Here is a 24083-nt window from a genome sequence, read left to right as displayed (position 1 = left end):
CACGGGCAAAGTCTTGGAGGCGGTAGTGTGAGGTACGAACAAGGGGGGAGCACAGACGGAGGTCACTGGAGGACCAAAGGCTGCGTGAGGACAGTAGCGGGATATCAGGTCGATATCAGGAAATGTACAGAGGGGACAGGTTGTGGATGGCCTTGTATGTCATGGTCAGCAATTTAAAGTGAATACGTTGGGCAATGGGGAGCCAGTGGAGGGATTGACAGAGGGGAGAGGCAGAGGTGAAGCGAGAAGAAAGGTGGATTAGTCAGGCAGCAGAGATAGGCTGGGTTTACATATATAAGTTTGCATCAGTAGCGGGTTTTTTTCTAAAAACTGACCACAACTGATATCACAACTGCTGCCAAAAATGCATCAGTTGTGATCAGTTTTTCTATCCTTTTTATTAAAAACCATCAGTTACCACAAGTTGCTCTCATCAGTTGACATTTTTTCCCCCAGTATGTTTTCCTGTCATTTGCAATGGGATTTGCAGAGGAGTGCACAGGGGGGCTATATACTAATTGGGGGAGCTCACAGGGAGCTATATACTACAAGGGGAGAGTGCACAGGGGGGCTATATAGGAGGGGGAGAGCGCACATGCGGGGCTATATACTACTGGGGGAGAGTGCACAGGGGGGCTATATACTACTGGAGGAGCAACAGGGGGGCTATAGGGGAGGGGGAGAGCACACAGGGGGAGAGATATGTTTATTTCTGTATACTGTGCTACTCTTTGGCTGAACGCAAATAGAGCGCCGGATGCCCCGCCGGGCAGGACGCATGCCGTTCGGCTTTGGCATCCGGCGCTCTATTTGTTTGAATGAGTGCGGCGCCGCATCACAGGAGCGGCGGTGCGTTAGGACGCTGCAAGACACGTCCTGACGCATCGGCGATCACTAGTTCACCGCCGCATATTTTGAACTGTCCCATTCAAAAGAATGGGATCAGTTCAGTGAAACACCGACGCATATATGTGTAAACCCGGCCTTAGGGCTCTATTACACCAAAATATGTCTGACAGATTTTTTTTCAGTCGAAGTCAGGAATGGATTATAAACAGAGAACAGGTCGTAAAGACTGAGATTTCTCCTCTTTTCAAATCCATTCCTGGCTTTGGCTGAAAAAAAAATCTGTAAAATCTGTCAGACATCTTCTGGTGTAATAGGGCCATTAGGATAGACTGGAGGGGAGCAAGGGACTTGGATGGAAGGCCAGAGAGGAGGATGTTACAGTAGTCCAAGCGGAAGATAATGAGAGCGTGTACCAGCAGTTTTGTAGAGTCAGGGGTGAGAAAAGAACAGATTCTGGAAATGTTTTGAGGTGAAGGCTTCAGGAGGTGGTCAGGGCTTGAATATGAGGTCATCCTCTCCAGCAGCCGCAGCTCTGGTAGTTGGGTCGTAACATCACCATGTTATCCAGGAAGTGACATCACCATGTTATCCAGGAAGTGAAGCCTTGATGCAGTAGTAAGTGCAGGGAAAAAAAGCACTTTATAAGCGTTTTCTGTAATAAGTGATTTTCAATAGGTTTGGTTTCTGGTATTTACAGACCTAGTCTTCAACTGGTGGCTCTGCAGCTGTATGACGGGTTGTAGTTTTGAGGTCTGGAAACACTAGGGCAATGGCTGTATTACAGTAAAGGGGTGTGGGATCAGGATATGCAATGCACTGTAGCCAAAAAGATCCATGAGTAACCTACAACAAGGCACCTGGCTACTTTAATGGACCTGTAAGCAGCTTTTTCCAGCCTAAAGTTAAGATGTTGTTTGGCATTTGAATTTGGATGCAGCTCTAGGGAGTCTGAGATAACATGGATCCAGTCATAGGATATATCCATGTTTTCCTGGATTTCCTAGGCTTGCATCCGACTTCTTCAGCCACTGGTATTCAAACATGGAGCAAATGGACTCTAATGGTGTTTACACCTGGGATGGGGAACCTTCGGTCCTCCAGCTGCTGCAAAACTACAATTCCCATCATGTCTGGACAGCCAAAGCATGATGGGAATTGTTGTTTTGCAGCAGCTGGAGGGCCGAAGGTTCCCCATCCTTGGTTTACACAGAGATTTATCTGACAGATTTTTGAAGCCAAAGCCAGGAAGACTATACACAGTATAGGTCGTAAAAGTAAGATTGGGATGTCACCTCTTTTTGAATCCATTCCTGGCTTCAGATTCAAAAATCTGTGTAAAGGCGGTCTACAATACAGCCTGTTCACACTACGGATATTCCGAGCAAGACTGGGCCTGCTATCAGTTTCAATGGGATGCCTTGCACGCCTCCGCTCAAAGGATTGACATGAGAGATGTGTGAGGCTCCTATTAAAACTGATAGCAGGCCGGGGTCTTGCTTGGAATTTCCACCAGTTTTCCTTAGTGTGAACAGGCCCTTATAACCCTTATTTCTGCATGTCATACATATTACATCCACAGGGAGGCGCTCTCCAGGGGATCAATTTTTTATGGGCAATTCCATGCTGCAAATACAAGTCGGGTATAATGGCAGGTCTGATTTTTTTCCCTTCATATGACTGTGACACAGGATCCACATTCTGTCCATCAAAATAAATCCATCCATGCCAGAATGTGGTCCAAAAACCCGCACCCCTGCCCTCATACAAGTGGACGAGCTTCCATGTAGATGTAATTATTAGCTGCTCAGAAACAATGGCGGGTGCGCCTGCAGCTAAGAGGAGGATGCTGTCACCATGCCACCACGTCAGTACACAGCAGACGCCAAAGCCGGAGGTGGAAATCCGCCATCTTTGAGGCTGGCAAGACGTCACTTCCGGTCATGTCCGGCGACTGTTGCCCTCTCACAGAAGATACTTTCAGCCGCTTTCCCTCCCAGAGCAATGTGTACGGTCTCTCGGTTTTGCCGTGCACCGGGGGCGGCGGACACGAACTGCTGGCGGCCACCCTGAAGGGGAAAGTGACCAGTTTCAAGTACCAGGAGCTGCGGGACAAGCTCCGCGCCGGGGCCCGGGAGCTGCAGTTCACCTACATACCAGGTGTGCGGGAGGGCGGGCATGGATGTGATATTGGCGTGGCTTATTAAGTCCTATTCTGCCGTGGAGGGCGTGGTTTGGTGCGGCTTGGTCAGGTGACCTAATAAGCGTCACCAGTGTGATGGAGGGAAGCACGTGCTTATGGGTAATAAGTGACAGCTGTCAGGTGATCTTTGTAACCAAGGCAACTGATTTTTTTTTTTTTTTTTCCCAGAACAAATATTTTACTGAATAAAATATTTTATATCTAACATCAAATCACTATGTACATTTAAAGGGATTATACAAGGATACCTGCCCTCAGGTTTTAGGTTGTATTAGAACTTTTCCATTCATTTTAATGGAACTGAGCGGCAATACCACACACGAACTGAGAATAAGAGTGGCACTGTTTTCCCAAAGGCCGATTCCTGCCATGTATTGTGAACCTGCAGTGTGTTACTCCTCTCCTCTGCTCCTTCTTCATGCTGCTCTATAGAAGAGGCTGCGTGAGGTTGGTAGTAACTGTATGGAGTCTGAAACATCTGTCTGTATAGCAGCTGTGTACACACAATGAGATTGTTAGGGTAGGTTCTCACTACGGAACCCGAGCCGAGATTTTCTGCCAGATTCCGTAGCTCGTACCCATTCACGGCCGCGCGGCTTTCTGCCGGCTCCATAGACACCATTCTATGGAAGGCCCGATTTCGCTATCCGGCGAATGAACTGACGTCAATCCTTTCGGCGGAAAGCGCAATCCGCCCGTGCATAGAATGGTGTCTATGGCACTGGCAGAGAGGTACACGGCCGTGAAGGGGTACGAGCTACGGAATCCATCAGAACCCACCCTTAAAGGGAATCTAACCTGCTGATAGCTCCCTATTGCACATAGGGCCCTGAGGTTCCCATACTCTTTGTAGTTTAATCCTGAGTCTAGTAAGGCTTTTTGGAGCAGTGGGCTGCCTCCCCCCTGAGCACCCCAGGGGCAGATCAGTGCTCTCAGGGTGGTATTTCCCCTGCCCCAGGGCTCCAAACATCCTTACTAGACACAGAATTAAACTACAGTGTGCACGGAAATGGCACAGAGGATGAAGGTGAGAGACTTATCATCATCCTCACCCGGGGCACAAAAGGGAGATATCGCCAGGTTACATTCATCTGATATGCTGATAGTTTCCCTTTAGGGTGCGTTCACACCTATAGGATCTGCAGCAGATCTGCAGCAGATTTGATGCTGTGTTCAGTTATTTAAATGAAATCTGCTGCAGAAAATCAGCTGCAGATCCTGTAGGTGTAAACCATAATCTGTAATTTCATTCTCTATTTTAGACGCATCATCACAATAAAAAAATATGTTCTCATTGTGTTCTAGTTGATGCTGAGATCGTGTCCATTGACTCTTTCAGCAAGTCTCCTCCCAAGCGAGGTCTGGTTGTGGGAATAACATTTATTAAGGTGAGTGTCCAAGACTACGGCCATATGTGTGACCGCTCTAAACGCTTGTGGGGTGCACACCATTGATGATCAGTAGAAGTAGGATTTGATTTTAGCGCATACAATATATATACACATACATATATATATATATATATATATATATATATATATATATATATATTTATATAGATCATTCTAGTTTTATCTGATCTAGGTTTATTCTGTTACTGCGCCCCCCATGCTTTACACTGCAGCTGTGATTGTTCATATAGACATTTCATGTATGAGCACAAGCTCAGCAGTAAATCTGTACATGAAGCTAATTTTCCAGGCAATTCAAGCATTTTAGAAAGCAGCTCTTGATGTTCTCAGCAGGATTTGATGGCTTATATGGGCTCAATATAGTCTAAGACCATGTTCCTACAGTGTATTTGTTCATTGAACAACGGCCGTTTTTTAATAACACTGCGGCATTACATTAAATTGCATAGAATCACGTCCGTAGTTTATATACTCTGTATACACTACAGCCATGGTTCTCTGTGGCCGCACAAAATAATTAACAGTTCTTTTTTGTGCGGCTGCTATTCAGTAAACAGCGGCCGCACAACATAGCCTGTGCATACAATGTAAGGTACGGCTCCCAGCCATACTTTACATTGTGTGCTATGGCTAATTGGAGTGCGGGCACACCCGAATGTGGCCACATTCCAATTCAAATAAAGTGACCTTAATCCGGCCGATACTATAGTATTGGCCTAGTGAACATCACACGCATTGGCCGTTGTTTGACACGGCAAACACCGGCCGCATCAAAAAACGTCCGATATTCATACAGAGTGTGAACTTGGCCTAAAAGGGACTATGACTATTTACACTTTTCTATTTTAGATGTATTGTTTTCATGAGCGTGTAAGCGTGGCACCTTCAAGTCCCTCAGTGATGGGACTGCTATGTTGGTACTACTGACTTTATAATCTAATAAGACACTGATTCTGTAGCTGATGGTTTTTTTTTTTTTAGGACTCGGGAGATAAAGCCAGCCCTTTCCTGAATATTTATTGTGATTATGAGCCAGGATCGGAGTATAACCTGGACTCCATTGCACGTATGCTCTACTCTTTTGTATTTATGGGTTAAAGGGGTTATCCAGCGCTACAAAAATATGGCCACTTTTCCCCCTCTCGTCTCCAGTTTGGGTGGGGTTTTGAAACTCAGTTCCATTGAAATAAATGGAGCTTAAAGGGACTCTGTACCCACAATCTGACCCCCCCAAACCGCTTGTACCTTCGGATAGCTGCTTTTAATCCAAGATCTGTCCTGGGGTCCGTTTGGCAGGTGATGCAGTTATTGTCCTAAAAAAATACTTTAAAGGGTACAAACCCACTTGACGTATTTGCTGCATGAATCAGTCTTAAAAATAAGCAGGCAAAACGCAGGTTGGCTTTATACAATTTTTCTGCGTTAAAATACGCAATTGCGAATTTTTGAAGCGTGAAGCTTGTTGTTAGCAAAGCATCAGTTGTTAACAACCTGTGCGAAAAACGCATGTAGCTTCACGCTTCAAAAATACGCAATTGCGTATTTTAACGCAGAACAATTGTATAAAGCCAACCTGCGTTTTGCCTGCTTATTTTTAAGACTGATTCACGCAGCAAATACGTCAAGTGGGTTTGTACCCTTAAACTTGCAGCCCCTGCCAAACGGGAGTATCTGTGCCCTAACTTTGCACCACCTCTCCGTCCTTCCTCCCCACCCTCTTCATCATTAGGAATGCAACTGAAACATTTTCTCCATGCTGAACATTGCACAGGTCCTTAACGATCCAGCCCATTTGCCTGGCTGCCACAGGTGACGAATAGGAGGCAATCTGCCTGGAGCATTCCTAATGATAAGGAGGGTGGGGAGGAGGGACAGAGAGGTGGTGCAAAGTTAGGGCACAGATACTCCTGTTTGGGAGAACGGTAACACCAGTGTATGGATAAAACAGGATCTATTACCATTTATAGTAGATAAACATTTAGAGTTCAGCACCCCCTCCTGCAATGCCCTGACCCGTGAGGGCCACTCCGCAGTGCAGGTGTTACTAGCAGGCAGGAACCGGGGCAGCTGCAGGGTATAGAGTTGTCACGGTACTAGCACGAGGGTGGCACAGCTGTAGGCCGGTCTGCGGTTCTATGCGGGATACTGGGCATGCGATTCTTCGCTGTACCTAGTCGGGGCACCAGATAAGGGACACCAATGCCAGGGTTCAGTAACAGCGGTGGTTACAAGTTTATTGTAACTGAGGTAACTGGTAGCAACAGTCTCTTCCGGATGCAACCGGGTATATAGCAGACTTATATAGACAGAGCAAAGGTGGTGCTGCATAGGCTGAGGTGAAGCGTGCCGGATGATGGGAGTAGTAGTGATAGAGGAATAAAGAGGCTCGGTGGGTTATAATACTTGCGGTGAATATCTTGAGTTGATGAGAAGATTGAGAACAGGAACGACACAACAAGATATACACATGAACTTGAGAGTAATAGGGATTACACAGTAAACAGTTGCAGTGCATATAGTTTCCAGGACAGGCATGGCTATAGCAATAAAAGTAACTTAAAGTGAGAAACTGACAACATGTTCTGGGACACTGCACTCCCCCTTCCTGTTTGCTGAACTCTGCACAGGTCACAGAGCATGTCTAAAAACGTCTCAATTAAATAGAGTCAGAGCCTGACTATTGCATATATGTTCATGTGACTTCCCCTAAAACAGGGATGGGGAACCTTCGTCCCTCCAGCTGTTGCAACAGCTGGAGGGATGAAGGTTCCCCATCCCTGCCCCGAAGGATACTTTGTAATGCTGTTAACAGCTTAGGCAAGGCGGCTGCCCCCATAATAAAATACTAAAAATGTACATACTAATAGTATAATAATATTAAACCAAAGAAATTACATTCAGAAAATAGAGAACATTTCAGTATCTGTCTCTAATCATTAAAAAATTCACTTTAAGTTTTAACTCTTCACTTGCTGTCAGACACCCACTGCAGTACACCTGCCACAGAATTCTGGTGCCAGATCAGCAGATGGTTCTCATGTCAATCCATTATGGGGCTATAATCATCCCATGCTGCATTAATAGAATAATTTAAACAGAAGATGCTTATATATATATTCTCACTTGTCCTGACAGAGAGCTGCCTAAATTTGGAGCTGAAGTTCACCCCATTCCAGCTGTGTCATGCAGAGTGAGTATACGGCTTTGTGGATCTTGTGATCTTGTCTGGTATGTGTCCAGTCACTCTTGAAAACATCTTACAATGTATACCACAATATAATCTTTAGTACATTCGTGTGAATTTTTCTAGTAATATTTCCACTGAATAGGGATTTCCCATCTCTCATTGTTTACTGCTAGCTCAGTGTCTGCTGATATTCGATATATACACTCACCGGCCACTTTATTAGGTACACCATGCTAGTAACGGGTTGGACCCCCTTTTGCCTTCAGAACTGCCTCAATTCTTCGTGGCATAGATACAACAAGGTGCTGGAAGCATTCCTCAGAGATTTTGGTCCATGTTGACATGATGGCATCACACAGTTGCCGCAGATTTGTCGGCTGCACATCCATGATGCGAATCTCCCGTTCCACCACATCCCAAAGATGCTCTATTGGATTGAGATCTGGTGACTGTGGAGGCCATTTGAGTACAGTGAACTCATTGTCATGTTCAAGAAACCAGTCTGAGATGATTCTAGCTTTATGACATGGCGCATTATCCTGCTGAAAGTAGCCATCAGATGTTGGGTACATTGTGGTCATAAAGGGATGGACATGGTCAGCAACAATACTCAGGTAGGCTGTGGCGTTGCAACGATGCTCAATTGGTACCAAGGGCCCAAAGAGTGCCAAGAAAATATTCCCCACACCATGACACCACCACCACCAGCCTGAACCGTTGATACAAGGCAGGATGGATCCATGCTTTCATGTTGTTGACGCCAAATTCTGACCCTACCATCCGAATGTCGCAGCAGAAATTGAGACTCATCAGACCAGGCAACGTTTTTCCAATCTTCTACTGTCCAATTTCGATGAGCTTGTGCAAATTGTAGCCTCAGTTTCCTGTTCTTAGCTGAAAGGAGTGGCACCCGGTGTGGTCTTCTGCTGCTGTAGCCCATCTGCCTCAAAGTTGGATGTACTGTGCGTTCAGAGATGCTCTTCTGCCTACCTTGGTTGTAACGGTTGGCTATTTGAGTCACTGTTGCCTTTCTATCAGCTCGAACCAGTCTGCCCATTCTCCTCTGACCTCTGGCATCAACAAGGCATTTCCGCCCACAGAACTGCCGCTCACTGGATGTTTTTTCTTTTTCGGACCATTCTCTGTAAACCCTAGAGATGGTTGTGCGTGAAAATTCCAGTAGATCAGCAGTTTCTGAAATACTCAGACCAGCCCTTCTGGCACCAACAACCATGCCACGTTCAAAGGCACTCAAATCACCTTTCTTCCCCATACTGATGCTCGGTTTGAACTGCAGGAGATTGTCTTGACCATGTGATTGGCTGATTATAAATTAAGTGGTAACATGCAGTTGGACAGGTGTACCTAATAAAGTGGCCGGTGAGTGTGTATATATATATATATATATATATATATATACACTCACCGGCCACTTTATTAGGTACACCTGTCCAACTGCACGTTACCACTTAATTTCTAATCAGCCAATCACATGGCGACAACTCAGTGCATTTAGGCATGTAGACATGGTCAAGACAATCTCCTGCAGTTCAAACCGAGCATCAGTATGGGGAAGAAAGGTGATTTGAGTGCCTTTGAACGTGGCATGGTTGTTGGTGCCAGAAGGGCTGGTCTGAGTATTTCAGAAACTGCTGATCTACTGGGATTTTCACGCACAACCATCTCTAGGGTTTACAGAGAATGGTCCGAAAAAGAAAAAACATCCAGTGAGCGGCAGTTCTGTGGGCGGAAATGCCTTGTTGATGCCAGAGGTCAGAGGAGAATGGGCAGACTGGTTCGAGCTGATAGAAAGGCAACAGTGACTCAAATAGCCAACCGTTACAACCAAGGTAGGCAGAAGAGCATCTCTGAACACACAGTACGTCCAACTTTGAGGCAGATGGGCTACAGCAGCAGAAGACCACACCGGGTGCCACTCCTTTCAGCTAAGAACAGGAAACTGAGGCTACAATTTGCACAAGCTCATCGAAATTGGACAGTAGAAGATTGAAAAAACGTTGCCTGGTCTGATGAGTCTCGATTTCTGCTGCGACATTCGGATGGTAGGGTCAGAATTTGGCGTCAACAACATGAAAGCATATATCCATCCTGCCTTGTATCAACGGTTCAGGCTGGTGGTGGTGGTGTCATGGTGTGGGGAATATTTTCTTGGCACTCTTTGGGCCCCTTGGTACCAATTGAGCATCGTTGCAACGCCACAGCCTACCTGAGTATTGTTGCTGACCATGTCCATCCCTTTATGACCACAATGTACCCACCATCTGATGGCTACTTTCAGCAGGATAATGCGCCATGTCATAAAGCTAGAATCATCTCAGACTGGTTTCTTGAACATGACAATGAGTTCACTGTACTCAAATGGCCTCCACAGTCACCAGATCTCAATCCAATAGAGCATCTTTGGGATGTGGTGGAACGGGAGATTCGCATCATGGATGTGCAGCCGACAAATCTGCGGCAACTGTGTGATGCCATCACGTCAATATGGACCAAAATCTCTGAGGAATGCTTCCAGCACCTTGTTGTATCTATGCCACCAAGAATTGAGGCAGTTCTAAAGGCAAAAGGGGGTCCAACCCGTTACTAGCATGGTGTACCTAATAAAGTGGCCGGTGAGTGTATATATATATATATGTGTGTATATATATATATATATATATATATATATATATATATATATATATATATATATATGATCTAATACACAGTTACACAGATCAGATCTCATTCTGTAAAAATCTCCCCTGCATCTAACCATTATATGTTGTCCACAGGGTGCAGGTCGGAGACCAACAGGAGACCGTGTTCCTACTGGGAGGCAATGATCAGTACATTCACCTGTACAAAGAGGTTGGACAATTTCTAACACCATAGGTGTAGTAGTAGTGGATTTCCCAGGTTAAGGCCCTATTCCACAGAATGATTATTGGCCATATTCGGCCGATATCGGCTGTTACGGCCGATAATTATCAAGTAAAATACAAGGCAACGATTAGCCGTCATCTTTCATGTTGGCTGATCCTTGCGTCGTTTGTCTTTCAAACATGTTAAATGACAAACGGCTCATACAGCAACGATCTACTGCTGTCGCTCCATGGAATAGAAGGGGCTGCAGCAGACTGCTGCTGTATGCTATGGGCTGCCCGGATGATCTAGCAATCACCCAGGCAGCCCCGGAATGGCGCACTCATGTATGCTCAGTCCCTGTTGCTTTCATTATTTGTGGAATTTCTCAACATTGCTGAGCACTGATCTCTGCTGTGTTTGGAAGTCGCATAAACAGTGGCTGAGCATAGGCAAGGATAGGGGGTAACTTTTAGTTCCTAAAAGTTTTCCCCTTAAAATAAGGTCTAAAGAAACTCTCTAATTTTTATTTGAGGAAGTCCAGGCATTTTGAAAATCCGGCAGCCGGCAGGGAGGAATTCGATAACAAGTACACACTTAACTCTCTCTGTGACTATGGTGAGCGGCGGGACCGGCCTCAGGGCCCGCACCAGAAGTCACTTTCCCCCGAGTTGCGATGATGTCACAACTCAGGGGGGGAATGCCTATCCCGGCTGATGGTCTGGCCCCACTCAGCCAATAAGGAATTTGGGTGGGACACCGCTCCAGTCACTGACTGCTGACTGACTGACTGCTGGGCGGCCAGTCCATCAGCCGGGTCATGACGTGTCAACGCGAAGACCCGGAGCCTGGCGAGGGTCGTAAGGCCGATCCCACCACTTAATGCGAGCACGAGGAGAGGTAAGTTCATACTTCTTACCAAATAGCCCCCTGCCAGCTGCTGGATTTTCAAAATACTCGGACTTCTCCTTTAACAAAACAAAACCCTTGTCCCCCTCACTATACATGTTTATAGTACAGAGAGGAATGGCTGCGGTGGCTGACAGCTGCCTGATGTGCATGGCTGGGGTTAGTAAAAGATAGTATCCTGGGGAGAGGAAGATTATGACCTCTGTCAAGAAATGATAGTGATTTATGACTGTATTCTAATTTTTGACAGAATGAAGGACTGCATCAATTTGAAGAACAACCAGTAGAAAATCTATTCCCAGAACTGAGAGATCTCCCAAGCAAGTAAGATGCTTCTTATTGTAGATGTAGCCATCTTACAAACCAGTATTCCACTCCGTATAGGAATTATGAGTGTGTGAAGTTGATGCTGAATGTAAGGCTATGTTCACATTAGTTTTTCTTCTGCATTTAACATATGTGCATCAGGAAAACTCCTGTTGAGTGCTCCATATGTGCCCTGTATTGAGTGTCAGCCGCAGTCCACAAGATTCTATACAACTCTATGGGTGAGAATTATGAAAGGGTGTAAATATACACCTGGTGTAAACTGGCCACAGCAACCAATCACAGCTCAGCTTTTAGCTCTGGTAACATATAAGAGGAGCTGTAATTGGTTGCTGTGGGCAATTTGCACCAGGTGTATATTTACACCCTTTCATAAATCCCCCCCCCCCTATATATTGCTTTGCACTTCTGCTAAAGTTTCATAGTGAAAATTAATTTGTAGTGCTACCAAAAGTTGTAGTCATTGTGCAACTATACAGTGACATACATTACAGGGATAAAATACATATCCCTGAACTGCAGTGTGAACAGAGCCTAACACTTAAAAATCATTTCAAAGACATATCAAAAGTTTTGATCAGACCCCCACTGATCGCTAGAACGAGCCGGGAGATGCCTGTGGCTAGGTGCTTCTCTCCCTGTCAATCCAGATGCCCTCTGGTCAAAACTTTTGGTGTGTCTCTATGACAAGGATGTGTATCGAGGAAAAGAGGTTCACTGCTTTGTACTAAAAGAATAGGGGGCCATATCCTTGCATTAGAAACATGCTCAGCTGGCTTGTAAGGAAATGTTCTCTTTAATTGATGATATACATCCTTCCAGAAAGCACTGGCTTCTCACCTACTTGTCTCATACTGTTGTTAGATTGTTATGCCCAGTAATGCTGCGTTTACATGGAACAATTATCGTTTACATTTTCGCAATGACAATCGCATTTGAGTGATAATCAGCTCGTGTAAACACTGCAAACGATCAAGCGACAAGCAAAAAAACGCTCATTGTGATCTTTCAACATGGTCTCAAATCGTTCGCTAAAAATTTGCAGATCACTTTGTGTAAACAGTCTTTCACAAATTCACCCTATGTGTGAGATGGACATAAGCGATCGATTTTTCTAACGATTTATTCGTCTAAATTCTGATCGTTATAAAAACTAAATCATTGCTTCAAAACCATTAAACGATCAATTGGGTAAATGGACCATAAGGGTCCTATTACACGGAGCGATTTTTAATGACTAACCATAAGCGATCACAAACGAGCGTGTTTATCGTTAACCTTAAAGGGGTAGGGCAGCGCCAAGCAATTATTCACAAAATAACACACATTACAAAGTTATACATCTTTGTAATGTATGTTATGTATGTAAATGGCCCCCTTCCCCGTGTTTCCCCCCACCCACGTTAAACCCGGAAGTGTGGTGCATTATACTTACTTGATTCGTGTCAACCCCTGGCCGCCATCTTGTGACAATGATGTAATCTTCGGGAGACCGGCCGCACCGCTCCATCCGTCCCTCATGCCGGCCGCCCTCTGCCGCGTCATCAGCTGCTCAGCCGCGATTGGCTGAGCTTAGGGCTGGTGCGTCATTGTCCCCAAGATGGTGGCCGGGGTCGAATCAGGTATGTATATTGCACTACACTCCCGGGGGTGGGAGTACGCAGGGAAGGGGGCCATACACATAACATACATTACAAAGTTTTATAACTTTGTAATGTGTGTTATTTAGTGAATAATTTTCTAAGGCAGCACTACCCCTTTAAATAATTCACCATATTACACAGAACGATGGTCGTTAGTTACGATCATTACTATGATCGATATTGCGATTGTTACTATGATCGTTTACTCCTTCTGCTCCCAGCAAAACAATGAATAATGTGCAATTACACTGATCGATTAGTGAACAAATGCGTGTGAATCTAATAGACCTTTCCATTTGTTTACAGCGTTACCTGGCTGAGTGTTCACAACATCCCAGATACCCAGAGGCGGATTACAGCGTACGGATGTCAGAGCGGATACTTCTGTGTATCACACGTGGACCAAGGAAAGCGGGGTAATAGGGACTGCTATAGAAAAGATAGATAATGCCCATTGGGTGTGAGTGGGGGTAAACTGACTATATTTTGTTTATTCCATAGCAAATGTTCTTTAATTTTCCCTTACCTACCACTTGGAGTCGCTGTTGTACTGAAGGTCTAATTCTAACACCCTTGAAGCAATCGAAATGAAGGGGGGTTTCTAGGGTTTATATATAAATGAGCAGCTATTCAAGCCTCATGCTGATGACATTTAAGCGCACTATGTAATGGCTCTTGCATTATACGTGTAGGCTTCTAGAACCACAGTAGGGCCACATGCAGAGTTTAGTTTTACATGATGGAGAGATCAAGACCCCATAAATACATCTTACTTGAAAATGGTAAATGAAGTAATATGTCCATGTTGGTTCTCACATTTGGTTGCCACCTGTGAACTCCCAGTACATGCCTTAACATCATATTGAAGGGGTTTTCAAAAAGTGGCTGCCTAGCAGGTTAGGATTAAAAAAACAAAAAAAACGAACAAAAAAAAAAACCTCCTGTTGATCCTGGCCTCCCCAGTGGAAGCATATGGTCACTGTGTATGGACCTGTCACTGGCGTCAGCAGTTACATACAAGAGGAAGGCCAGTTCTGCAGTGGTCCATGCATAATGAACGGTGACGGTGCTGAGATTGAGCTTGAAAATCTCTTTAACTACCTTTTGTGTTTTCTTTTCGGACAGAGATTCTCCAGAGCTGGTCTCTACAACAGGATGGTCCCCTTTCTAAGGTGCTGATATTTAGCATGCCAAGTGCCTATGCCGGAGCAGATGAGGCAGGCACATGGAATGGTGAGACCATTGCCAAATGTTATCAGCCAGAGTTGACTTTTTTGTGTATAATTTGCAATTGGGGTCTCTTGTTATTTCAGGTTCTGAGCAAGGCCGTATTTTTCCGGAGCAGTACAATGTCCTGGTGACCAGTACCATAGAGCTGTCTGCAGTGTATTGGTTAGTCCCATTATACATTATGAACTTGTTATTCCCTATGCATAGGATGGGGGATACCAAGCTGATCAGTGGGCAAACCATTTGATCTACCAGAGTGTACCATGTAACCACGCCAAGGTGTCCTCAGAGTCATGGTCCCTACGCTAGCATTCTCACACTAGCAATGGCTGGACTAACAATAGGCCTACAACTGGGCAGATATTAGCCAAATATCTATTTATAGCACCCGCAAGACATGGGGGGGGGGGGGGGGGGGGGAGTGCAAGCCAACAGGAGATAGCCCCCATAGAACAGAAAAAAAAGGAAAAATTTAGCAGCACCTCTATGCCTCTGTTCACACTGTAAGCTGCATGCTGCGTAGTTCTTATGTACAGACAAAAAAACAGGAAGTGCAATAGCAACCTACAGGCTTTTTTTCTGTTGTATGTTGGGGGGTGTGGCTGCCTCTTGTTGGCTTGCACTCCACCCATGTCCTATGGGTGCTATAAATAGAGATTTGGCTCCTATCTGCCCAATTGTAGGCTTATTGTTAGCCCAGGAGAGGCCATTGCTAGTGTGAAAATGCTAGAATAGGACCATGTCTCTGAGGACGCCTTGACGTGGTGACATGGTACACTCTGTTTGATCAAATGGTTTGCCAAGATCCTCATTTTTTATATCTACAGAACGGGTTTTTCTCATGTGTACACCGGGGGTAGTATATACGGTAAGCACTTGCACCTGTAGGTTGCTGTTGCACTTTCTGTTTTTTTGTCTGTACTTAATCTACATTCAATATGCGTGCAACCTACAGCGTCAACAGAGGCATAGAGGTGGTGCCATTTTTTGCTTTTCTTTCTTTTTTTTTATACCCCATTAGAGAATACTGGATTAATTGGTTCAGAATCCCATTTTTTAAATAGTGAGCGGTAACAAAGCACTCCTCACAGTGGATGACCTGTACTGCATCATAAGAGATCACACATTACAGTTGCACTGTGCCATTTACCCTGAGATGGTGCTGCACTGGATCACATCTCTCCTCCTATTGAATAGTGACAAGCACATGTTATTCCCAGAGAGTCCTATAGATGGCAGCAACACATGCAGAATCACTTACTTGTGAGAATCTTAGTTTCTTTTAATTTTTTTTTATTTAGTTCAGTTGTAGTTGTAGTAGTAGTTCAGTAGTTTAGTTGTTTTTTCATACGTCCTCCCTCAGTTCTGCAGACTGCAGACCACTTTCTGTGAGAAACCTGTGGCACTGTGCATCCTGAGATTCCAGGTTCATGAGCATCAGCACTATGATACTTGCACAGGTAGAGGGCAATATAAAAATACATCCCTGTACTGCAATGGCAATGAGGAATTGTTATTCATCATGCTAGTCATACTAGTAGAAGGTTCTTATGACTTTTTGTCCCCATAGAGAAAGATTGAGACTATGCAATAGACACGGTAATCTGCTATTTTTACTTGCACCAAGTGTTGGCATGATGCCCTAGGCTTATTCATATTCACGCCTGTTATTTTTTTCTGTTTTTCTTATTAATATTATCTTAGGAACATCTTACAGAACGGCCTCCGAGAGCAGCTTCTCCTGCCAAACAGCGACCAGTTTGACAGCGTGCTGTGTGCCATGACAGCAGATGTGGATTTTGATGGAGAACCAGAGATTTTGCTTGGAACATACGGACAGGTAGTTTGTTAGCCATCGCTTGGGGACTTCTTGGATTTGCAGGATGTAACTATATTCATGCCCAGTACATCACTTGCAAATACATTTCTGCACAACAGCATGTCACAATAATAGGGACTATACACATGAGATATCCGTTATGCCAACTCCATTGTAAACATGGATGCTCTTGCTGCAATGCATCATGGTCCTAAATTTCCAGAAATGCATTTGGATTTCTGTTTCTTGATACATGTATCATGTACATGTAACAACATTGCCTGCAGGACATACAGCAGCTGATAAGTATGGGAAGACTTGAGTTTTAGATAGAAGTAAATTACAAATCTATATAACTTTCTGCAACCAGTTGATTTAAAGAAAAAAGATTTTCGCTGGATAACGCCTTTAAATCATCCACTACCAAACATCTTCTGACTATTTTTTACCTATATCAGGGTAACAGGTCAGTGCCCCCTGCACAGTGGATGATCCGTCACTAATGTTCGATTCCCCGGAAATAGCACTGTGAGGATGGGTGAATTGCAGTGTAGCAGCTTCAGATTAATTAGATTACCGCCCACTGACACATGTCGGTTGTATGGGTGGGTGAAGCTGGCAAAGGAGGTGTAAACAATGAATCTAATTAAATGGCGCTGCCTGTGAGAGCGCTAAGCTGCCCGCAGCTCCCTGATGTGTGATTACCCCCGTAAAAACAGGCCAAGTTGTTACTAAGTGTTGCTTTCGCACTTTAGTACCTTCTCTTCATCTTGAATAGCGCACTGTTTTTTTTATCCGCCGAGACTTATATTTAGGCCTGGATGATCAGGTACTTGCAAGTTCTTTTCATGCCCTGAAAATCTCTTTCCTGCAAAAGTGTAAGTTTCCTTTAAGATGGCTTTACTTTGTGACTGCGTCTTAAATAGTCTAGCAGGTTGTCCAGAGAACTAATGATTTGAGGATCTGGCCTATATGCTGAATTCTGTTTCCACCTGTCTATTCCTCCTTATCATGTAACTAAAGAATATAGTGATAAAAGCCAGACTGCCTGCCGATACTAGGAGCAGCTTAGGAGCTTACTGAAGAATCCATACAGCTCCCATTGACCAGCATAGTACATTTCTTTTAGAGTCCATTCATACGTACCGTATCACAGCGGATTTCACACTGCAAGTTGCTCATAGTAAAATCTGCTGCAGTTTCTATTAAAGTCTATGGCACTCCACTTTTGCAGGGGATTTTCAGTCCGCTGTGAGAATATATAGTGCTATAGCCTTGTAAAAGTTAACAACTTAGCACCCGAGACAGACAATACAGACACCATGCTTATCTGTCTGCGCTCCCACATAGAGAAGTAAGTAGTTAACTTTACCAAGGCTATAGCTCTATATAGTCTCACTGCAGAATGCCATAGACTCCAATATAAATTTATTCTTGGCAGAGGTTATCATATAAGTGGGGGTCTTGCACATGCCACCCCCACCTGTCAGCGCACACATATACAGCTGTGAGTTGCAGCACCGACATAAACAGAGAAGAAAGCTGGAAGCAGACAGCTCTGTATATTGTGTAATGGCCATGCCATTTACATCAGTGGGAGCTGAGCTGCAGTAACCCAGCACAGTCACTACGCAATGTACGGATCCATATGCCTCCAACTATGTGTATGTGGGGACCACAGCTCTTGTGAGCAGCTGGTTGTTAGCCCCCCACCGATCAGATATTAGTGTACCTGTCATTTAAACGTCACTTTTCCGGAATCCATAAGTATGAATAGTTCAAGCGATTTTAAGAAACTCTAATATTAAGCAAAAGAGTTTCCTTCTGTACTTTACATGTTACAATCTTCTCCCACCAAGCTCCCAAATAAGCACTGACCTTTTTGACCTCTGAATTCAGTGTTTCATGTGCCCAGTCGCCAAACTGTACAGTTGCGTATATGCTCTCCATGCTCACTCATCCCTCTCAGCCCCTCCCCTTTCCATAGGTTATAATGAACCCAGCAAATCCATCTTCAGCCCCTCCCCCCTCCATAGGTTATAATGGACCCAGCAAATGCGTCTTCATTTTGCTCCTCTGTAATGAAGACGGCTTTGCCTTATAATGATAGATAATCCCAAAAATGAATGCCTATTCTTTGAGCGGAGAGCGGTGGGAGCAGAGGCGCACGAGCCATCCCATTGAGACACTGAGGCATGTGGGATACCGTGGCAGAGCTCTATATTACTTGGTGTGAACATACCCTTATGGTGATTTCTTGCAAGCATTGTATTGCACTATTGTCATTATTGTTGGCAGGACGTCTGCCAGCCTATGGTTGCCCTAGTGTTTTACAATAACCTGCCATTTATACCACTCAGCATGTATGTGACTGCAGATTATTCTCATTCTCTGTTATTCTCTCCCCATATTTAGGAGCTCCTGTGTTACAAGTACATAGCGGGGCACTTCCAGCTTAGGTGGCAAAGAAGCTTCCCCAGTCCGCTGCTCTGTATAGCACACGTGGATTTGACGTGGGATGGACTGTGTGAGCTGGCTGTTATGTGTCTCAAAGGACTTCACATACTCCAGGTGAGACTCCATATACTCCAGCTCTTCTGTCATACATCTCCAATACTAAGCGTTCATATGATATCCTACAGCTGCATTCAGTCCTGTTGGCTTCTGCTGCAGCCTGTCAGACGTAGTCCCATCACCCCTATAGCTTTGTGCGGCAGTAAAATTACAGCACTAGTTCTAGTTTTTTCTCACATATGATTACTGAACAACGCCTTGTCTCAGTACACACCAATCCGCAGGCTCTGTGCTGTGAAGCAGGGAATACTGGGGGATTTCCTCACAGCAGGCAACGCAATAGTGAATGCAGCTTTGGAAGATAAGCAGGCTGTAACACAGGATCAAACCAATGAAAGAAAGATGTATTTGTAGAACTGCTCAAATTATTTCAATTTTATAGAAGTGTTAAAAAAAGTGTACTTTAAGGGGGAGATTTATCAAACATGGTATAAAGTGAAACTGGCTCAGTTGCCCCTAGCAACCAATCAGATTCCACCTTTCATTCCTCACAGACTCTTTGGAAAATGAAAGGTGGAATCTGATTGGTTGCTGGGGGCAACTGAGCCAGTTTCACTTTACACCATGTTTGATAAATCTTCCCCAGAGAGTCTTTGCAGGCACTCTTTGTTTCAGTAAAAAGATAGATGGGATCCCCCTGTTTGGGACTTCCATTATCTGGGAATTGTGGAAAATGTGTTTTTTAAATTGGAGCAGGAGAGGTTTTCTATAGGGATTGGTACTACTCTGGACAGTTCCTGTCACGAACAGGGGTGGCAACAGAGACTGGAAAGAATACACCACTTCCTGTAGGACATACAGCAGCTGTTAAGTACTGGAAGGCTGGAGATGCTAGGTTCACACAATGGTTTTTTTTTTAATAAACTTTTGGGAGATTTATTAAACATGGTGTAAAGTGAAACTGGCTCAGTTGCCCCTAGCAACCAATCAGATTCCACCTTTCAATTTTCAAAGAGTCTGTGAGGAATGAGAGGTGGAATCTGATTGGTTGCTAGGGGCAACTGAGCCAGTTTCACTTTACACCATGTTTGATAAATCTCTCCCTTTATCTCTCTCTTTTTCTCTTTCTCTTGCACCCAAACATCTGTAGGTTGAACAGAGAGCCCATTGTGTTCAGTAGGCTCCATGTAATGTTTTTTTTTACCCCCTGTGGTGGCACCGCACAGGGAATAACTACAGTATATTGCTAGGGGTCCCGGATGATGTTTAATCAGAGTCCATTATCAGAAGTGGCTACAGTGGACCTAAGAACCAGACCCTCTGTGCACCACTTACCAGGGGAGATGGTCTCCCGTCTAGCTGCTCTCGCTTCAGGCCCCGCCTTCTCCAGCTGTCCATCATTATGGAGGAGGTGGGCCCTGGGGACTCGGTGGCGACACAGCAGCGGTGTTTGCTGCTGTTTGGTCTGAAGGCTGGCGGCACAGATATACATATATCCCATAGCTACAGCATATCCTGTATGTATATCTTTGCTGTCAGTTTTCTTTAGTTGTTATCAGCCGCACAGGAAGATGTTTACACAAGAAAGATTTGCTGGTGATGACAATAAAATTTGTGGCAGGTTCTAAACACACGATCCGATCAGGATCAGGCATTTCCATGGTCCTCAGCCGATTGTCAGCTGCAGCAGCTTTTCTTGCAACACTCCTGGCCAATAATCGCCCTGTGTAAAAGGTCCTTTAATGTGACCTTAGATGTACTGGCTCATTTACACATATTACACACACAGTACAAGTGCCCACATTGTACTGATACATATATATATATTTATTTTGTAAGGGTGAAATGAGTGGCATATGCCAGTACTAATAACAAAAGTGAATAAACAATACATGCCAGTCAATAGGTTATAATGATTGGGAATATATGGTCTTTTTCTGGCATCTTTCTGGATAGGAAAAAAAAAAAAAGAAAAAGAAATACTTAAAAGATCTGCTGCTAGTGTCTTGGTGTCCATGCATCTTTGGGTCAAAGCTGGAGGCTTGAAGGGGATGTACACTATATTCGGCAGGTGGTTTTATTTGTATGGCTGTTCCATGTATATGATTATAAATGTGTAGCCTGCCAGCCCGGCTACACATTGAATCTAGTCCATAAAGTAGATTAATGTTATTAGGGCCCATTCTGTAATTTATATACTGCTGCCATAGTGAAGGAATATCCTGGTAGTTGTCCATGACAGATGTATTATGGAACAGGAGGAAATTGCCCAGGAGTCCTGTGTGCTGTGAGGAGACAGCGTGGTCCCACTACGTCTTTTGATAGCTGTTCGTATTTCACTGTGCAGACAACCTGTTGTGTGCCTTATTAAAGTGGGGGTATCTGACGGTGCGGTATGTGAGGCGCTCGCCATGGTGTCTTCATTATTTTGTGCACAAATCATCCTTCTGTGTTCCTGCGGAGTCCAGGCTGCGGCCCTCACTTTACGCCTGCTAAGTCCTCGGCTCTCCGCTTGATTAATAATTATCGGAAAGCTCTTAATTAGTTTCCTGGTGATTTTGCAAATTCTGCTGGCACAATATAGAGTAGAAGTCGAGCTGTTTCCTCTTGGTCTGCAGCCACAAAAGTTTTAGTCAGAATCTGTTCATCCATCATAGTTAGGAAGCATTCAGGTGGCTGCAATATGGACGCATTTTTGTATATTTGTTACTGCACCAAGACCCACGGTTCAGCTGAAACACACAGGTTGTTGCTTTAATTTTCCAAAGCTTTTTATTTAACTGATGGGTTACAGGGGTACCGGAGGAAAAAGAAATCAAATCAACTGGTGTCAGAAAGTTAAACAATTTCGCATATTACTTCTACTAATATATCTCAAATCTGCCAATACTTATCAGCTGCTGTATGTCCTGCAGGAAGTGGTGTAATTTTTCCAGTCTGACCTGTTGCTCTCTGCTGCCACCTCTGTCTGTGTCAGGAACTGTCCAGAACAGGAAAGGTTTTTTATGGGGATTTGCTGCTGCTATGGACAGTTCCCGTCATGGACAGAGGTGGCAGCAGAGAGCATTGTGTCAGATTGGAAAGAAAACTCCACTTCCTGCAGAAGTGGTGACTGTGGTCTGTGTGACTTATGATGTGTCTCTTCTCTCTCTGTATAGCACAGCTTAGCAAAGACCTCACAGTGTCTCATCCAGAGGCTGCAAGAACAAGTAGAGAAAGCTAAGATGGCAGACCTGTCGCCGACACAGAGAGAAGCTAAGTTTGAGGCGTCCCACGATGCTGCCGCTAACAAGTCGCCGGCTTCTTAGACGCGCTGCCTGAGATCCGGAACATGAATGGCTTAATGTCAGGACATTATTGTGTAATATGGACAGTACTGCCTTCTGAACCTAATGTAGTAAATAAGGCCTCAGGATTGGATGAGAGACATTTATAATAAATGTATAGCTTTATAAGCATGGTCAGTGTATGATGTGTGGCCTGTGGTAAGTACAGTCCTATATGGACAGGGGGTGGTCGCACAGATAAGTGTGGAGACAGCCATAATACTGCCATATTGTACCAAAACAGTACTGCCATACACAGCCCATGTGATGCAAATCCCTATGATAGCCTATTATGAACTACTGCCATGTAGTTTCCACATAATTCTGCAGTTCATTTCCCTCCTCCCACCACCATATACTACCTGATGATCCTGGATGGTTGTAGCTTGCAGAGGCCACCTGGAAATGTGCATTGCTTCTCTCCCACTTCCTTGTGAAATAAAGAGGGGAGATGTCTGTGCTGTGTATGGCCTGAAAGTGACTTCTCCTGCAAGGTATTCACAATTTCATGAGGGTTGTATGCAGATTCAGCACCGTACATGATGGAATGATCTGCAGAGGAATAAATGGAACCTAAATTTATTTCTATGTTTTGCTCCATTTTATTAGTTGTTTGTTTGTTTGCCGCCAGCAAGAGAAAGACTTTCAGATCAATTGGTGCCATAAAGTTATACTGATTAGTAAGTCACCTTCGTGAAAAACTTATTTCCAGTCTGATAAATTGCTCTCTGCTGCCACCTCTGTCCATGGCAGGAACTGACACTAATAGAGAGGATCAGGAGGCAAGGGATAGTGGGGAAAGGTAAAGGGAGGCCAGGCCATTGTTACTTTTGTCTACCCTACATATTCTAGATAAACTGCTGTGGGGATTTTCTCATACTATTTCCCTAAAAGCTAATATGACCTGTGGGGTGGGATTTGTGTAATTGGTGGGGCTTAAATCACCTTGCAGTACGGGTATTGATAGAGATGAGTACAACTCCAGCATGCTCATGTCTATCCGAACCCAAGTGAGCGGCATTTGAATAGCGGTGACTGTAGAAGTTGGATGCAGCCTTAGGGTATGTTCACACCTCGTTTTCGGTCCCATGAATCAGTGAAAAAAGGATGCGGACATGCAGACCGATGTGCGGCCGACGGCCACATTGACTTAAATGAGCAGGACGGAGTCATTATGTGACTGTGTTCTGCTCATTGTACACTGCTTGTGTGCAGGACTCAAAAGTGTGGTCAGTGTGGCCGTCGGGCTGCACGTCCGCATCCTTTTTTCACTGATTCCTGACGTAGGACCGAAAACGAGGTGTGAACATACCCTTAGAAAGTCCTGTAAAACATTAAGGGTACATTCAATTCACCAATATCAGCGTGCAACAGTGTGCACATACCCTTAGGCTGGGTTCACACTATGTTTTTGCAATTGTTTTTTTTTTTTTTTTTTGCAAAAAACAGATAAAAAAAAAGGTTTTGATCCGTTTTTTTTTTTACAATGGAAAAATGGGTCAAAACTGGATGCAAACAAATGCATCCGTTTTTTTTTCACAAAAAAACATGAGAAAACCGGATTGCAAAAACTTAGTGTGAACCTTGCCTTAGGGTACGTTTACACGAACCCGATCCGCAGCGGATTTTCTGTTGCGGATCCCCAGCAGATTTCATCTACATGACTGAACACAGCAGCAAATCTGCGGATGTGTTGCGGATCCTGTACGTGTAAACGCACCCTTATGCAGCATCCATGCTTTCCTGGCAGCCCTAGTGCTGCAACCAACTTCTGCAGCCAACGCTAATCAAATGCTGCACAC

The 24083-nt window shown here is 44.5% G+C and overlaps 1 protein-coding gene across 1 annotated transcript; it reads left to right on the top strand.

Annotated features, from left to right (window-relative positions):
• The first annotated feature begins 2755 nt into the window (after positions 1-2755).
• On the top strand, positions 2756-22876 carry KPTN (kaptin, actin binding protein). The gene is made up of 12 exons (XM_069986678.1): positions 2756-3006; positions 4355-4437; positions 5443-5527; positions 7597-7651; positions 10444-10519; positions 11673-11746; positions 13699-13808; positions 14518-14625; positions 14706-14784; positions 16327-16462; positions 18857-19012; positions 22114-22876. Exons 1-12 carry the CDS (start codon positions 2790-2792, stop codon positions 22261-22263), a joined length of 1329 nt encoding a protein of 442 aa, XP_069842779.1. The 5' UTR covers positions 2756-2789; the 3' UTR covers positions 22264-22876.
• The last annotated feature ends 1207 nt before the right edge of the window (positions 22877-24083 follow it).

Source organism: Dendropsophus ebraccatus, chromosome 10 (genome assembly GCF_027789765.1).
Source record: "Dendropsophus ebraccatus isolate aDenEbr1 chromosome 10, aDenEbr1.pat, whole genome shotgun sequence".
In the NCBI taxonomy this organism is placed as follows: Eukaryota; Metazoa; Chordata; class Amphibia; order Anura; family Hylidae; genus Dendropsophus; species Dendropsophus ebraccatus.
This window is presented reverse-complemented; position numbering and strand designations above follow the sequence as displayed.

Excerpts from the sequence above, each read along its gene's own strand:
- KPTN (XM_069986678.1), top strand. The coding sequence starts at position 2,790 with ATGTCCGGCGACTGTTGCCCTCTCACAGAAGATACTTTCAGCCGCTTT. Across the intron at positions 13,809-14,517 it reads CGTGGACCAAGGAAAGCGGG|AGATTCTCCAGAGCTGGTCT; the intron begins GTAATAGGGACT and ends CTTTTCGGACAG. Across the intron at positions 14,626-14,705 it reads TGAGGCAGGCACATGGAATG|GTTCTGAGCAAGGCCGTATT; the intron begins GTGAGACCATTG and ends TTGTTATTTCAG.